Source organism: Aotus nancymaae, unplaced genomic scaffold (genome assembly GCF_030222135.1).
Source record: "Aotus nancymaae isolate 86718 unplaced genomic scaffold, 86718_ANA_hifiasm-v0.15.2.pri h1tg000001l, whole genome shotgun sequence".
Classification (NCBI taxonomy): domain Eukaryota; kingdom Metazoa; phylum Chordata; class Mammalia; order Primates; family Aotidae; genus Aotus; species Aotus nancymaae.
In genome coordinates, this window is record NW_026988412.1 from 5,117,781 (window position 1) to 5,135,636 (window position 17,856).

Below are 17,856 nucleotides of genomic sequence, written 5' to 3' on the forward strand. Positions count from 1 at the left end.
CCCATCTCCCTCTCCTCCTATGACAGTCACTGGGCAAGTCACACAGGAGCTTTGCTGACTCCTTTCTTCTCCATTTCCTTTGACTGTGGTTAGCAGCCCTGTCCCTGAAGCGCCCCTTCTTCTGTATCATCCCTTTCTAGGTAATACTGCATACATCATGCTGCCAAAACTTTTTTTTTTAATAATAGTCCATGATTTTAAAATATACCCCATTCCCTACGTTAATGTTGTCATTATTCATGCTCCTGTTGTACATGTGAAGGTGCAACCAGATAGAAGTCAGTTGATATTAAGGCCGATGCAAGGGGAGGTATGGAAAAGTGCCTTGGGGTGGGGATAGGGACTGACAGAGTAACTATGACAGTGGAATCCTTAATTCTTCATTCATTCATTCTTTTTTTTTTGAGACAGAGTCTCATTCCGTCACCAGGTGCCAGGCTGGAGTGCAGTGGTGTAATCTCAGTTCACTGTAACCTCTACCTCCTGGGTCAAGCAATTCTCCTGCCTCAGCCTCCCAAGTAGCTGGGACTACAGGCGCGTGCCACCACATCCAGCTAATTTTTGTATTTTCAGTAGAGGCGGGGTTTCACCATGTTGGCCAGGATGGTCTTGATCTCTTGACCTCGTGATCCGCCTGCCTTGGCCTCCCAAAGTCTTGGGATTACAGGCGTGAGCCACCGTGCCTGACCTATTCATTCATTCTTAATGAAAATTCTGAATTTTACTTGAATTTAACAGAAGGAAAGACAATAAAAGAAAACTGAAGGAATTGTTGAAATCCAATGAATATTCCTTTACTATGAGAAATATTAATTGCTGAAAGATTTATCTAAACTTAAAAAGATTATAATAACATTGAGGTGTTGGAATCACTTTTGAACTACATGTGGTAATTTTAGATAGCACTATGGGTTTCCTACTATGAAATATAAAGAAATTAGCAGCCACGTATTTTCTTTAGCCCCCTCTATTTGCTAATTTTATTATATTATACATTTATGTTATAAAGTACCGTCATTGGCAGTTGATTTCAAATCCTAATGAGCAGAGGTGTTTAATCTTGCTTCTGTATTTACACAGATTCATTCCTCCTGTTCTGTAGTTCTAAAATACTTACTTTTCTTGCTTGCCCTTGTTTTGTTATTAAATGTTTTCAGGAAGATGTCCTGGAATGCATACCTTAAGTCCTTTTATGGTGGGGAAGGTTTTTCTTTTGCCTTTATGTATGAACAGCAGCTTAGCTGGGTATAATGATCTCAGGTCACTTTTTTCCACTTGGGAATTTGTAAGTCAAAACTTGTCTAGACATAAAAATCAGAAGAAACAGGAAAATCTCACAAGCACTTCAACTGTATAACTGAGATTTTAGAATAAATAGGTTTAATATATTTAAAGAAATAAAGAAATAAAAGACACCAAAATAGATGATGAATGCAGATTAGGAAGAAAATAGAACTTCCAGACATTCAAAAAAAAACATGCAATAACTGGAATATTAAAAGAAAACCTAAATGGGTCAGTTTAATAATAGATTAGATGCAGCTGAGGAGAGAATGAGCTGGATGACAAATCTGAAGAAATGATCCTGAATGCACCTCAGAGAGACGGAGAGGTGAGAGCTGTGAGAGATGAGACCTGGAGGATCTGGTGAGAAGGACTGATCGGTGCTCATGTCTCCTCTGGCTACAGCATTTTTTTGCTTACTGTTCTACCACTTTTGGAGAGTATCCTACTCTGACTGTGGATTTGTCTATTTTTGTTTGAAAGCCTATCAGTTTTTGCTATATTTTTGGCAAAATTATTAGTTGCAGTACAGATTTAGAATTATTTTATATTCCTTTGAATTGAGTGTGGTCATTAAGAAGTTTCTGTATTCATCAAAGTCTGTCTTGTCTATTTTTAATATAGCTCTACCAATTTTCTTTTGGCTAGTGTTTGTAAGGTCTATCTTTTGCTAACTCTTTACTTTCAACCTCCCCCATCCATATGTTTTAGATGTCTTCTTATAAATTATAGCTAAGTCTTTTAAATAGATTTTTAAATCCAATCTTAGTCTTTTAATTGGATGATTATTCATTACATTTAACATAGCAATTGCTATTAGGTTTAAGTCTGCTGTCTTACTTTCTAGTTGTATTGGATCTTCAGGCTCATTGTTTTTAATATCCCATTTTTCTTCTCAAATTAGTACTTTTACAGTCATTTGTACTTATTTTAATAGTTAACACATGCATTCTTAGCTTAAAAGCTAGCATTAATTCCAACTTTTACCCTCAGTATACATGTTAGCTCCATGTACTCCTCAGTTTATTATGAATATATAATACATAGATATTATTCCTTTCAGAACCACTATAAAGTTTGTTTCATCCAGTTTTATTGTTTTTTTCATATATATCTTCATATATATGTTTTATTCATTTAGATTTATCCACATTCTCTCTCTCTATCTTTTTTTTTTTTTTTTTTGAGGTGGAGTCTCGCTCTGTCAGCCAGGCTGGAGTGTAGTGGCGTGATATCAGCTCACTGCAACCTCCACCTCCCGGGTTCAAGCTATTCTCCTGCCTAAGCCTCACAAGTAGCTGGGACTACAGGCGCATGCCACCACGCCCAGCTAATTTTTTGTATTTTTAGTAGAGAGCGGGTTTCACCATGTTAACCAGGATGGTCTCGATCTCCTGACCTCATGATCCACCACCTTAGCCTCCCAAAGTGCTGGGATTACAGGCATGCGCCACTACAGCTGGCCCACATTCTCTTTGTATCGTGTTTTATTGCTTCCCAAATCTCTGACCAGGGGAAATTTCCCTTCTATCTAAAGAATAAGTTTTAATATTTCCCTTAGCTCAGGTTTCTTGGTAACAAATTTTCTCATCTGAAAATGTCTGTAGTTCGCTTTCATTTTAGAAGTGTTTTATTTCTAGATGTCAGATTCTACATTGGCAGCCCTCTGCACATGAATCTTTTGTTCCATTATTTCTTGACTTCCATTATTTCTTTGACAAGTCATGGAAAGCCATGTGGTTGCTCTTTTGGAAGAAATATGTCTTTTTTCTTCTGGCTGCTTTTCAGATTTTTCTGATTATCTTTGGTTTTCAGCAGTTTTACCTGTGTAATATGCTTCATATTTATCCTTGTTTTTCTTTGTGACTCTTAAATCCAGGGATTGATATATTTCACTCATTTTGGCTAAACTCTCAGCCACTCTTTCTTCAAATATTGTTTCTTCCCCCCATATTTTTTTCCTTTTTTTCTGCATCTCCAATCATTCATAATTTTTTCATTGTATTTTCTCTCTCTTATCCTCTCTTCCGATTTATCCATTCTTTCATCTCTTCGTAGTTCATTCTAGATATTTTCTTCTGATTTTTCTTCCAGTTTTCTCTTCAGCTATGTTCATTCTGTTCAACCCATATATGCTGTATTTTTGAATTATTTTCTTTTAAAATCCCATTACTTAGGCTTTTGATACCACCATTATCTTGATATTGATATATTGCATGAACCCTTGTTAAAGTGAATACTGCCTGTAACTGGATCCTGTGGCGTGAACCTTAAGAGCAGTATTAAAACAAGTCCCAGCAACTTGAGGCCAATACCTGGATTTGTGGCTAACTTTGTAAACTTGGAAGAATACCTCTGGTGCTGTAAGCCTCAATATCCTAATCTGTGACATTACAGCATCTGAGTATGGGGTACCTTTTTTTCTTGTTCTCCTTGACTATAGAAATAGTCCTTAAAATTGATAAGCAAAAGGCTAATGCATTTCTCATTTAAATCCTTTAACATTTTTGGAATCTTCTCACATTAAATCAAAATTGTTGTGTGGAGATATATAAGGGAATTCCTTAATGTTAAAAAGTTCTTATAAATGTGCATTATGCTACAACTTGGCCAGAGGCTCTTGTTAACATTGACAGCCAAACTCATTAGTAACCTGATAAATGTGACCTGATACATGTTTCTCAAAAAAATAATAACAAAAAAGGAAGGAAGAAAGGGAAAAGAAGAAGGACAAAGGCAAAGAAAAGGAAAAAAAAAAAGAAGCAAACTCTTAATTTGTAACAGTTGCTAACTTCTGTGGTAGAACCACTCCCACCATGGCTGATTCAGGCCAACACCCTGACATCAGTGAACATGGAGCTGAGAAGAGACGGGTACAATTATTTGCCACTGGCTGTACAAGTATGTCCCTTCTAACCTATTTCTGATTTGTTGGGAAAAGTTCCAAGTTGTGCATTATAATTGTGTTTTGTAGCCAATTAAAATATTTCTATAGATATGATTTGGTTATATTTGTAGAAAAATTATTCAGAATATAAAAGTTATTTTTTTCTTTTTTTTTTTTTGAGATGGAGTCTTGCTCTGTTGACCAGGCTGGAGTGCAGTGGTGTGATCTCGGCTTACTGCAACCTCCACCTCCCAGCTTCAAGTGATTCTCTTGCCTCAGCCTCCTGAGTAGCTGGGATTACAGGTGCATGTCACCACGCCCAACTAATTTTGTATTTTTAGTAGAGGCGGAGTTTCACCATATTGGCCAGGCTGGTTTCGAACTCCTGACCTTAGGTGATCTGCCTTACGTTGGTCTTCCAAAGTGATAGGATTACAGGCATAAGCCACCATGCCCGGCCTATAAAAGTTATTTTTAGTGGCCATTTTTTGGGGGTTCTCTTATAAGAATGTCTTTGTTTCTGCAGGTAAGTTTGGTGTGCACAAAGATATATGGCCCTGTGTAGAGTTTACAGTGTTTACAAGCTATATGTTCCACAGGAAAGTGAAATTGTTGATGGTCGTTGGAAATGTCCATGATGCTGCCCTATACTGGTCTGAGTTTGAGTGTAGTTAAAGAGAGTTTTCTCTTTTCCTTTCAGGCATTTTTGTTGCCTTCCTGTGAGATAGCTGTAACAAGAAAAGTAGTTCAAGTCTACAGAAAGTGGATTCTCCAGGACAAACCTGTGTTCATGGAGGAGCCAGATAAAAAAGATGTTGCCCAAGAAGATGCTGAAAAATTAGGATTTTCCGAGACTGATAGCAAGGAGGTAATTTTTTTCGCTTGTCTTTTGAGTTGAGGGTAAATGTATTTTAGTAAAGTATACCTGCTCAGTCAAGAGTCTTGTCAATGGGACAAAGGCAGGTGAATCTCTTTTTTTGTCCCATCTGATACTTCTGAATTGCTGAGTTCTGTGAGGATCTACCTTAGAGAGTAGCTTTTGTACTCCCGTTCTAGATTGGCAGTCATCTCCTACAACTCTAGCCAGGGCCATCTGCATGTTCCATCTTTGTTTCGTCATCACTGTCGCAGGAGAGTTGTTTAATAAGCCATCAAATTTTACGTGTCTGTGAGACTGAAAAAATCACTGCCTTCTCCTTGACTTGTTTAAATAAATATCATTAGGAGAAACTAAATTGAGAATGTTTGGGCAGACTTTTCTTGTGCAGTGGCCTGTACCAGAAGTAGCTGGGTGCTACCCCTGTGAAAGGACTAATCAAAAAGCAGTGTCCCTCCCCTGTAAGCCTCATTAAGTGCTGGCCTCCTGGAGGGGCCACTGTCTATGTTAGATAAAGCTATAGGCTGGATAAATCCAAAATGACAGAGTAGAACATCTTCCTGAAACAAAAGAAACTTAAGTGATATTTATATTTCTGACATACTATTATGAAATTAATTAAAAATATTTAAAATTTTTCACTAGAGGCATATCACTTTAAAATACCTGTTAATTCCATAATTTAAAATTTTCAATATTGGTGAAATCATTTTAATAACTGTCGTGAAATCTAAATGAACAGGTAAGCAAATTACTTAATCACTCATTTTAGAGGTCTGTATTCCATGCTCACTCAATTATTGGACAAACACAACTCATTCTTTCAGCACATACTAAGTGCTGAGCACTATTTTAGGTGTTGACGGTTGAGTGCGGAGCACTCCTAGAACCTATTTTCATGTGAATCCTGATGAGTTTAAGGAATTAATTATGCAAACTAAATATAAATTAGTTCATATATTTAATTATGCTTATAATTAAATGTAAGTTAAACATGTGCATCTTCCACTCTGTTAATGGATCATTATCTTCTGAAGGCCTCGTCTGAAAGTTCTGGTCATAAACGATCTTCCAGCTGGGGCCGCACGTACTCCTTCACAAGTGCAATGAGCAGAGGATGTGTGACAGAGGAGGAAAATACAAATGTGAAAGCTGGCGTCCAGGCTTTGTTGCAGGTATTATGTGGCTGGCCAGGACATGCAGACCCCTCCACCCCCTGCAACTGGAGCCATTTTGAACATTTTGTTTATTGGGGATAATGTCATATAAAGTATGATGGTATTTGTAGCCATCTGTCAGTAAACAATAAACAGCAGTTTAATTAGCTATTAAATTCTTATTCTCAGTTTTCTTTCTAATTCATACCCACAATTTACAAAAATCTTTTTCTTGTCAGAGAACACATAAGAACTGGTTGCAGTTTTTTTGAGAGAGATTATTATATACTGAATGTGAAATGACTGAGATTTAAATCTTAAAATTATCTTCTGAACACACATGGGTAGTTAGTTATCTGGGCTCTAATTTGCAAGACAAGCTTGGTGACTATAAAATCTTATAAGTAATATTCCTCTTAAAATTTCCTGTGTTTATAAAGAACAGTGACTGATGTAGTTTTTAGATATTTGAATGAATATGTGAAATAGAACTGACACCATTTGGGAACATTTGAAAGAGCAACTTTGGATCATTACTTAATCTCCCCAGAGGTCAGGATTTTACCTTAAAAATGGGAATTGGGAGATTTTCTCTCAGGTGTCATGTAGCTTGAAGGTTGCTAGCAGTGTAAGTGAAAATACAGGGTGCCTCTCATTCCCTGCTCACTGCCTCCTCACCCACCACCTTTCATTCATGTTTGTAGCTGTGTCACTTAGGCTTCCCATGTAGAGGCCAGGTGTGGGGTCTGGGGAAAGTCTGGGAATGACATAAATGTTTCTATTTTCTGTCATCTGTTTCTTGATAGGTGTCTTTTGTTTTCAAGTGAATTAGCAGTTTAACTTATCATGCTCATGAATTTTCTCACTTTTCATTGAAAACCTACAAATAATTTTGAAGTTAACTTAAAAAAATTGACATGATTTTACTTGTGCATCTTTAAAGACCTTTGGAGCAGCTCCTAAGTATGACCTGTGTCTCCATCGGAGAAACACTAGGAGGAGTCCTTTGTCCTTCAGTAGCTCCGTTCCTTAGCTAAAGGGATCTCTATTGCCAGCGTGTAGTGGTTGCAGGTGCCAGTGATCTCCTAGGTTCAAAAGAGTTTGCTATTTATTTTCTGAAAGGATGAGTTACATCTACAGTAAGTCCTCACTAATGTCAACAATGGGTTCTTGGAAATGACGACTTTAAATGAAATGAGTACAGCGGGTCTTTGAGTAACATGGTTTGATTCAACATAATTTGTCATAATGTTCATGAGAAAAAAATGGTTTTGTTATATTTTGCTTAATGTCACCATTTCCAACAACCTCTCAATGATATTAAATGAGAACTTACTGTCCTTGGCTGAACTGAGGAAAAACAATCTCTATTTTATTATATATAGTGGTACAGTTAAAAAGATATTTACTTTGGATTTAAGTAGTTGGTTTTGTTCTGGTATCTAATACCTTGGTCCTTTACTTTGCTTATTAAGAAAAAGGGGCCAAATGGAGGTTTGATAAGGTAGTAGTTTTTTTTCTTTTTTCCCACTGTGTCCCAGATGCTTTTGACAAGTGCAATCTGGAAATACTAATTTAGTTTATTTTTACCTTAACTGATATGAACACATTAATAAGAAATACTCATGCAGTTGGCACTTTGATGTTTTGTAAAAAGTAAAAGTATATAAAGACTCCTTACATGAGAATGTGCAAAAAGTTTTTAATTCACATTCAAGAAGTCACATATATTGAATTAAAAGGATCTGTGTTGCCATATATCACGTGTGGTTATACTTCTTTCAAAAACAACCACTAAAATGACACTAACACTGCTGTAATCAAAAAGTTCTTTGTTTCTGTTTTTCTTACTTGAGGGCTAGTAAATTCTTCACGACTGATGTTATCACCATCATCAACTATATTATAAAGCTTATTTAGTGATTTTTCTTAGAAAATTGGGACATTATACCTTTTAATCTTACATAAGCTAACTTTAAAGTCTGAATATTTTAGTTCACCCATTTGACTTTTGATGTTAATTTTAATTTGGTCAGACTTTACATTTATTTTGATAGAACACTTTAAAGAATTTTATTTGCAAATTAGCTAGAGAAGCTCCTTCATCCTTTGAGTTTGTGCTGTTGAACACAAAGGAGACTTAAGAGGAAATATACCTCTAGGTAGAGAGAGTAGGTCTGTCTTCATACCAGATTGACAACTCGGAATATCTGCAGATGATGGGGCATGGGTGTCACTTGTGTGAATGGTAACGCACCAATATTTTGCTGTAGTGATTCTAAGCAGTGATAGTATATGATATCCTGGATCAGTGCTTCCCACATTTTTCTGCTAAGATACCCCTGATGATAGAGAACAGTGAACTTGTATCTGAAAGGTCTGAGACAGAGGGTAGAGTAGTTGAGTGATTATCTGAATTGTTTTTGAAATCTCAGTTTTTAACCTTAAGAATTCACTTAGATTTTGTTTGCTACTGCATAACCTATCTTTCATATTTAAAAAAAAATTGGCTCCTGGAAAGCATGCGACGTGGATGGCTTCTTCTGTTTCTGGGCACACCACAGCTCCTTGAGGTTCTTACCCCTGTTGAGTGGTGCTGTCCGTACTTCTGTCAGCAAGGAGTTCATGCACTGGGAGACTCAATAGGAGTCACATAGTTCTGTCTAATCACTGTCTGGCCATCTATCCTCTTCTCCCATTTCCCCCCTAAAGTTTTCACTCAGATACAACGAGAGCCTACTTTTTCCCCTCATTTGTTGTTGTTGTTGAGGGGTTGTTGAAAAGAAGCATTCAGAAGCTTTTCTGATTCATAAAATTTCTATACTTGCAATACTAATACGTAATAGTGATGTTTTTCCCCTAGGAAAAGGCTTTTCAGGTGTCTCAGTATTTAAATGATTCTGAAGGGTGAACTAAAAAAATTTTTGAATATGTTTTGGTACCACTTACCTTAATGAATTTTTGCCTTATTGTGAATTTATGTGTTGGTACCACTTGCCTTATTGAAATAGAATCTTTTGGAAATAACTCAAAGATGGTTTCCTTAGTAGAGTGAAATTAATATCATCTTTAAGCAGAATTTATTCAAATGTATATGTTCAGTTATGTTTTCTAATGTAAAATTGTTGATTTTAAGGTATTTTTGACGAACTCTGCAAATGTCTTTTTGTTGGAACCGTGTGCTGAAGTTCCTGTGCTCTTGAAAGAACAAGTTGATGCTTGTAAAGCTGTTTTGATTATTTTTAGGCGCATAATAATGGAGCTTACGATGAATAAAAAGACATGGTAAGTTTATATCAAATGAATTAGTATTGTAAAACAGAGATGTTTTTGTTTTTCAACATAATTAAAATGTTAAGGAGTCCATTTATTTAATGCTTTTACAAAGTTAACAACAAAATGTCTTTTGTAACAGTTTCTGTGAATTATGAAGAGGTAGTTGCCCAGTACTTTGATAGATCAATTATTTTCATTATTGTTTTTAAAAATGTTCTCGAACAGTAAACAGTTATTTTACTTAATAGTGGATTTTTCTTTCCATTTTAAACTTTCATCAAACATAGTTTTATGGAAAAGCAATAACTGGTGTTTTATAATATTCATCATAAGCTCAGGAGAGTTTGTTAATTGCCCTGAAATGCTGTCATCTGATTTTTATTGCTTCAGACTTGATGCTTTAAATTCATTTTGGAAAAACAATTGTTTTAAATGTTATATTATCAGATACTAAATACATAGTGCAGTCAAAAATATGTTCCTGTCATTAAAACTACAAAGTTTTGAGCTTTTTATCTTCGTTTTTGTTTGGTGTTTTTATTTATAATGTCCCTACAGGTAAACAATGCATTAGGTTTTTTTTCCTGCTCTTCTCTTATTTGAAAGTCATCACATTACTCCATCTGATGAGGTATTTTCAGTATGCTCAACAGACCAGAAAGCCTCAGAGTCACTTTCCATTCCTTCCTCTTCTCCTCATGTGTCATCAGCCTCTCACTTCTGCCTTTAAAATACTCCTCAAGCCTGTCCTTCGCGTGTTCCCTCTTGTTCCGCCGCCGCCCTTGTGCAGTCAAGCTGCCCACCCGGCTGTGGTCAGCATCCCCCTAGGTGATCTTCTGCCTTGGCTGCCAGTCCTTGGAGGCCCTGCAGACCAGTGGCACCTTCCCTACCTGAAATCAGAGGGATCCTTTGCCCACACCTATATTCTGGAGGTCCTTGAGTCAGCAGGAAAGGGGCTTTGGAAAGTGTCTGCAGTTGGTAGGAAACCATGGACACGATGCAGGTCTGATCTGAAAGGAACTGCAGACCACCAAGTCCAATTCTTTTTCTTCAAAGATGAGGGAAGGGTGAGCTCAAGAATCCTGGTGTGCAGAAAGTTCACAAATACAAGAAACCACAGCCATCAAAATGATACTATGATGTAGATTCTAATGTCATCTTTCCCAGACTTCTAACTTAGCACTATTTGCCAAGTTAAGCAATTGTTAAAACTGGAAGTATAACAGTGATGCACAATATAATGTAAACAAAGTTAAATTCCACATCAGTAATATTGACAGTAATGAGAAATGCTGGTGTATGCTTTCAACTGAAATATCTGTCCTTCAATACCATAGTTTTATGAATGTTGTTTCTAATGTCTTTTCCTTTGAAAACTCCCTGAATTCTATATACCATTGTATCAGTGATATTTTTGATAATCTTTTTATTTTGGTGAAAATTCTAGAAAATAAAATTAATTCTGTTTTTTTACTAATTCATAGTAAACGTATAGAAAAGAAAAATTGTAGAAATCAATGAAAATAACAGGAAAATGGTCAGTAGAGCATAGAAAGGAATGTGAGCAGTTTCTCTAAAAGATTTTCTTGTGTATTTAAGTACGAGAAAATGTCTTGCCTCCCATTCCTCCTTTCCTTCCTCACTCCCTTTTCTCCCCATCTCTCCTTACCTCCTTTTCTTCCATCTAATAAATAACTATCAAGCTTCTACTATGAGAATATAGTGGTAAACTATGTAGACAAGGTCCTTGCCCTTATGAGGTTACATCCTCATAGGACCAAGAGACATTAAAAACCTAGAAAACAATTTCAGAAAATCTGAAGTGCTGAGAAGAACAGTGAAGGCTGGAAAGGGAAAAGAGTCCTGAATTGGGTGTGTGTTGCTTGGCATGGAGGGAGGGGGAGTTATTTCTGTCAGTTATCAGAGAAGACCTTTCTGAGCAGAGCCCTGAGTGAAGGGAAGGAGGAGCCTTGGGGAGGTCTAAGGGAAGGGCATTCCTGGTAGAAAGAACAGATGCAAAAGCCCTGATGGGAGAAAAGGTAAAAGTGGCTTGTTTAAGGAAGGACAAGATGATGGGCAGTGTGGTGGAGTGGATGGAGTGAGAGGGAGAGTGAGGGTTGGAGGGGGAAGGCCAGGGCCAGGTTGCTGAGGACCCTGCAGACCAAAGAAGGACACCAGCTACCTCTCTGTGTATGTGCAAAAGTGTGACATAATACAATTTACGTTTCTGAAAGGTCCCTCTGGCTGCTGGAGAACATGCAGCGCAGTGCCATAGATGATGATGGCTGAGATCAGGGCTGTAGTCAGGGAACTGTGAGAAGTGGTCCTGAGATAGAGAATAACTGGTATAAATGAGTCAGAATGTCACCTGTATGAGGAGATAGAGATCAGGTAAATAATGAAGAATGTAGGAAAACCCTCACTCCTGTGTTGGACCCAAGGATGGCACACATGCCTGATTCCATGTGCTCCAACAGGAGTTTGATATACTCTTTGAGCAGTTTTCCTCAGAGAAGTTAGTGCTTCGCAAAATAGGAAGGACCAAGCGGTTATCAACACTGGCAGCTTTGGCAGGTCGTGAATCTTTCTACCATTAGGAAAGAGTTTTCCAAACTGTAGTTTTTCCACCCTCGTTTTTTTCCAGAAGACTCTGCATGGGAATTTCATGCCTTTCCAAGCTTTCATAGGTTCACAAATCTACTTACTGTGTTTTTGTCAGTCATGGCTTCGGTCACATTTGTAGCTTTTGATAGCAGTTGCCATGATCAAGGTTTTACTTGAAATTTATGATGTCTGCTGTTCTCATCACATTCTCATGATGTGTATGTAACTAGTTCTATGCAAGGGATTGTTTTTCATTGTCTTACGCATCATGTAACATGAATAGGCAGTGGTGATACTGGGTGCTGCCCTCCTTTCCCCCAGCGGCAGGGACCTGAATACCCTGAATGTGGTGAGCAACAGGCTGTCCCCACACTGTGCCATTTCTTCTCCCAGTTCTCTTCAAAGTCACTGTCCTACTTCATACATGTGTGCCCAGAAGATAGCCCTTCCTCTTCTGTGCTTCCAGAAACCATAGGCAGGGAATAGGAACACATAGACAAGTAGCATGGAGTGCAGTGAGAATGTATGCCAACAAAATCAAATGGCACCAGGGCACCAGCTACAGAGAGGGCAGGAAATCCCTACAGGTGATATTACTATGAGGAATTTTATTAGGTTCAGCATCATATATTAAGAGAAAATGTTCTTCTGATATGCAGAGATATGAGAAAAGTATACAGAAACTATGATTTAGAGATCTCATCTGATTACTTTGTCCTATTCTCAGTTTTATTACTGAAGAACAGTAAAGCCAAGGAGAAAGTAGTAAAGATTAGATGAATGGTTAGCATGTGGAACCTGAAAGGAACCAGAGTGATTTCCTTTGGAGAACAAGTGCACCTCTCTTACATATGAAAGATAATGCGTTCTCTGTTCTCATGGAATCCAGGGAAAGAAAAAGTGAGCAGATACTCTGATATGAGCAATATAACTTAGGCATAAGAAAGAAAAATGTCTTTTGGCTGTTCTGAAGAATGTACTGTAATTAGCAGTGTTATGTCATCTTTATACTGTTTTATAGTCTTCAGAGTCCTTTTACATAAAACCACCTGTGAGAGAATACAAAAATGCGGGCACATTGGATCTGAGCTGCAGTGATGACATTTGTCTCAGTTGTGCCCTGTAGCTCATAGTCGGGATCTTCCAGACACGAGCACCATGCCTGTAGGTGTCCTGTAATGTAAACCCCTCCTGCCTGTGAGAGTACTGTGGCATTCTGCCATACCAAGATACTGACTGCATATGTACCCAAAATAAAGACCAGAAAGCCAAGTTCATTTCCTGTTGCAAAGATAGGGAGACCTTACAGGTTAAATAAAACAATTTATAGCAAAATTAAAGAGTAATGCGTACGTTCCAGTAGGTTTTCATTGAGTACCTTTAAGGTGCTGGCACAGTTGGAGAAGACAATCTTGCCTCCCTTTTTCCAGGAAGAAAAAATCAGGCTGGAATGATATGTTTTATCTTGCCTGTTTGTGTGGACATGGGAGGCATATTTTTACAACTATTGTAACATAAGGGAGCTTATTTTGATAAAATATGATACTCTTTATGTAATTGGCATCTGGACTTTAATAGTTTTGAGTAATATATGATTATCAATGTTGCTGAATTCTTAAGAGATTTCTAGTATCTATAAAGTGCTTTGGAGACGTGATTATTAATATGAGCTTTTATTTTGGGTGGCCCAGGGAACAGATGTTGCAAATACTACTCAGGATAACAGAAGCTGTCATGCAGAAGCCAAAGGATAAACAAATAAAGGACTTGTTTGCCCAGAGCTTGGCAGGGTTACTATTTAGGGTAAGTCTTTTTAATTAAAACACTGCAAACCCAAGAAGTGAATCAGATTTTATAGCAAACTAGTTTTAATCATTGAGAATTTTAAGAATAATATTAAATTTAAATTTCTAGAAATTTTCTTTCTTACCTTTGTCCTGAAGGTTATGATCTGTTCTTTACAATGAGTGCTGGGCTTTTAGTCTTTTCTCCTTCTTTGCAGTCTACTTCCTCTTTTGATTTGCTCAAGGGTGGTAGGAATTAGGAAGCTCTGATGGCCTTGGTGGAAGGCCCGGTAGATTTGGAGAGGTAAAGGATGAACGGAAACATGGGAATGGGATAAAAATTTAAGAGCCATCAGTGTGTTGGGCAATTGTATTTGAAGCCACAGGATGGGCTTACCTAGAGAGGACAATCTCCACAGGTGTTGGAAGAGATGCTGAGAAAGGGTGGCCAGTGAGTGAGGAGGAAAACCAGAGAAATGTGTATCCTGGGTGCCTGGGGATAAGTATTGGGTAGGAGGAGAGCAGCCAGTTGACCATGGGCTTTGACAGAGGTGGGTGGTTGAGAATGTTCTATGGGGATGAGGCCCACCTGGAATAGATGGAGGAGAAAATGAGAGCTGGGCAGTGGGAGTTGCAAGCATAGTGAAGGCTTTGCAGAGTTCTTAATGTGGAAAGGGGGTAAAGGGGAGCTAGCTGAAGTCAGTGGCATACGTAGAGGGTGAGGTTTAAGGTGGGTAGTACTAAAGTATGTTTGCTCACCAATGGGATGGTCCCGTGAGGGAGGACAAGATGGTCTGGGGGAGATAGAGGATAACTGTAGAAGTGAAGTCCTGGATATGGATATGGTAGAGGATTGGGCCAGTCTTTGGTGTGAGCAGAGAGCCAAGGAGAGAGCTGTGCTTTTTGCATCTCACGTGGTGAGCACGTCAAGATCATGAGCAGGCTGATACCTGGTGAGCTGCATGGGGAGGAGGATGTGTCAGAGGGTCCTGAGCATGGGAACCTACTGTGACTTTGCTAATATGTATGAGGACCTTAGAGTTTATGAAGCATTACTGAAAGAAAACAGTGTGAAAGGGCTCTGGAAAAATGCAACATTCTACCTAAATAAAGATATTAGTATAGCGGGTGGACTTGACTTTGGATAATTCCACAGGTGATAGTTGCAGAGAAGAGAAACTAACTTCCCTCCTCAGTTGACCTGAAGGTGGTTGTAGAGGATATATATTAAAAGTGTATCTAGAATACAGGTGGGACATGTAGGTAAAAGTGACGAAAAGAGAAATTATTTCTTTAAAGCTAAGTGTTGCCATTGTAACGCAAGAGAACTCAACTATTAATTTTGAATAACTTAATATGATTCAATGCTCTTGGCTTGATAAAAACATGTGTGAGAGGCTATTGAAATAATTGGCCTCCTAAATATTAGAATTGCTTTAACTCTGATTGCCTTGCCTCACCTCGTATATTGGATGTGTGAAGTGGCCCTAAACGTTCTTTTGCGTGTGTCCAGCTTTGCTCTGCTTTGCTCTGCTTTGCTTTGCACCCGCTGGAGGGTAGTACTGACCACTGCTTTGCTGCCTGCCTGGACATACCGACACTGCTGACTTTGCTGTCTCAGTGAAGTGTCTCACTGTTGGCACCCTTTCAGGCTCCCTGTCCTGGATCTGGGTTACGAAGTAGACATGAGCCGAAGCCAGTCTCACACTGGCAGGTGCTTGGGCCTCATTCCTACCAACTTCCTGGCCCTGAATCTGTTTTGTGTGTCAGAATTAGAGAAGTTGTCACAGAATTAAACAAGAATGTATTCTGGGGTTGGTTTTTTTTTTTGTTTTGTTTTGGTTGGTTTTAGTCGGGGTGGGGGGGAACTCCCCCCACGAATGGAGAAAACCTTGTCAGATATTACTTGAAGCTTAGTTTTGAGTTCATGATTACTAATGATTTTGATGTTGTTATTTTGATAGTGGTTGGGTAGATCAAGAATGATGCTTAAATTAAGAACTAACCATAAGGCTTGGCATGGTGGCTCACACCTGTAATACCAGCACTTTGGGAGGCTGAGGCAGGAGGATTGCTTGAGCCCAGGAGTTCAAAACTAGCCTGGGCAATAGAGTAAGACCCTGTCTCTACAAAAAATTAAAAAAAAATTAGCTGGCTGTAGTGGCATGCACCTGAAGTTTCAGTTACTTGGGAGCTGAGTTGGGAAAATTGCTTGAACCTGGGAGGTTGAGGCTAAAAGTGAGCTATGATTGCAATGCTGTACTGCAGCCTGGTCAAAAGAGTGAGACCCTCTCTCAAAAAAAAACAAAAAACAAAAAAAACCTACCATAAAAAACAGTGAAGAGAGGATGAGCTTTTTGGTGTTAGGCAGATTGTGCTTCTGATCTCAGCTCTACTACTCCCTGGCTATGTGGCCTTGAGCACATGACTTCAACTTTCTGAGTGTCTTCCCTAATCTGTCACAATCAGGAAAGGACTTCTTCCTACCCTGCAGGGTTGTCATGAGAATCAGAGTCGGTCCATTGGGATTTGTGATCATCTGTTGACCTCCCACGTTCTTATGTGAGATGCAAGAGGCAAGAATAGTAAAGGTCTGGACTTACCAGGCAGGCTGTCTCTTGGGCATTGTCCTGGTCCCATAATGCAGTTAAAACGTGCTGTCTAATTGGTATTCATTTGGTCATGTGGACTGTCTAAAATGGCCACATTGATTTTTTTGAAAAATTTATAAAAAGGAGACTGTGAAAAGGGACAGGACATTTTAAGTTTTTATTACCCTTTTTATCTTTTTCTAGTTCTTCCTCTAGTGTCTGTGTTTGTTTTTGTTTTTTCCTCTGTCAGTAGATAATCTGGGTCACCAAATTTTCTTTAAGTAATGATTGAATTTGACTTAGTTTTAACTATTTACCAAATAATGATGGTTGCCCTAAGTGATGTTTTAATTTATTATCAGTGCTAAATATGACCTTATGCTTGAAGCTCTGATGGTATATCAGGAAACTATGGCCCTGCTATTTGTAATATTAGCCATTACTTTAATACATAAAGTTATGCAGTCCCCTTAATGTGTTGGTAGAGCGAAGTAGGAAGTGGTTGGTTAGGAAACGTTCATAAGAAAAGGAATGATTTATGAGTCAAGGTGTTTTTAAAATACATCTTGCATGCCAAGATGCACCTGATAAAACATGAATTTCAGTGCTGAAGGAAACTTGGAGAAGCTCTTATGCAACTCTTATTTTAAATGAGAAATGTGACTACAGAGAGGCTAAGTGACTTTCCTAGGTCACAAACCAGGGTAGTGTAGAAAGAAGAGTCCAGGCTGTTTGTTTTCCTGTTCCTTTTAGAAAATGGTAATTGATTAAAAGGATACCCTGCCTTCATGTCCACAGGTACCACCACTCACCACTCAACTATATTTTATCATTTTACCATTTTGTTCTGTGCAAGTGTTGTCAGTTGTGAATTATGATGATAATTCAATAAGCCTGCATACATGTTTGTAATATTTGCTAAGTTGATTTTATAAGCTGCAAGCAGTCATTCTGCCCTTGTTTTATAATTAGTCAATGAAATGAAGCCATTACAAGATCCCCAGTATAGAGCATCTCATTACAGCAAGGCATCTGCTTTTATCCATGGAGCTAACACTATATCCAAATGTGAGTCTGAGTCCTAATAGCATTATCAGTCTCTACTTTCTACTCTTACTCAGCTCAGATTATACTTTGATCTAATATTTATTAATTTTATTGTATATATGGACTTTATGGCAATGACCTCAAATTCATCTTGAAAGCAGGGGTGTAAAAATTAATAGAAGATGGCATTTTAGTTATAATAAAAATATTTAATAAAGATTAATAAAATTATTTTCTTTAATATTTTTAATTTTATAAAATTCATACATGTTAGAATCAGATTTTAAATATAAGTGGTTAATATCTTGTTTTTGATATAATTACCTACTTGAGTCCTACTTTAACATTT

At 37.9% G+C, this 17,856-nt stretch overlaps 1 protein-coding gene across 4 annotated transcripts in view; it reads left to right on the plus strand.

Annotated features, from left to right (window-relative positions):
* Positions 1-17,856, plus strand: part of RALGAPA2 (Ral GTPase activating protein catalytic subunit alpha 2) — a 330,878-nt gene that overhangs the window by 92,445 nt on the left and 220,577 nt on the right. For all 4 annotated transcript variants that reach the window (XM_064375258.1, XM_064375283.1, XM_064375285.1 and 1 more), the window contains 4 exons: positions 4,872-5,039; positions 6,086-6,223; positions 9,342-9,490; positions 13,777-13,888. In XM_064375258.1, coding sequence (XP_064231328.1) covers positions 4,872-5,039; positions 6,086-6,223; positions 9,342-9,490; positions 13,777-13,888 — 567 coding nt within the window. The remainder of the gene's footprint in view (positions 1-4,871; positions 5,040-6,085; positions 6,224-9,341; positions 9,491-13,776; positions 13,889-17,856) is intronic.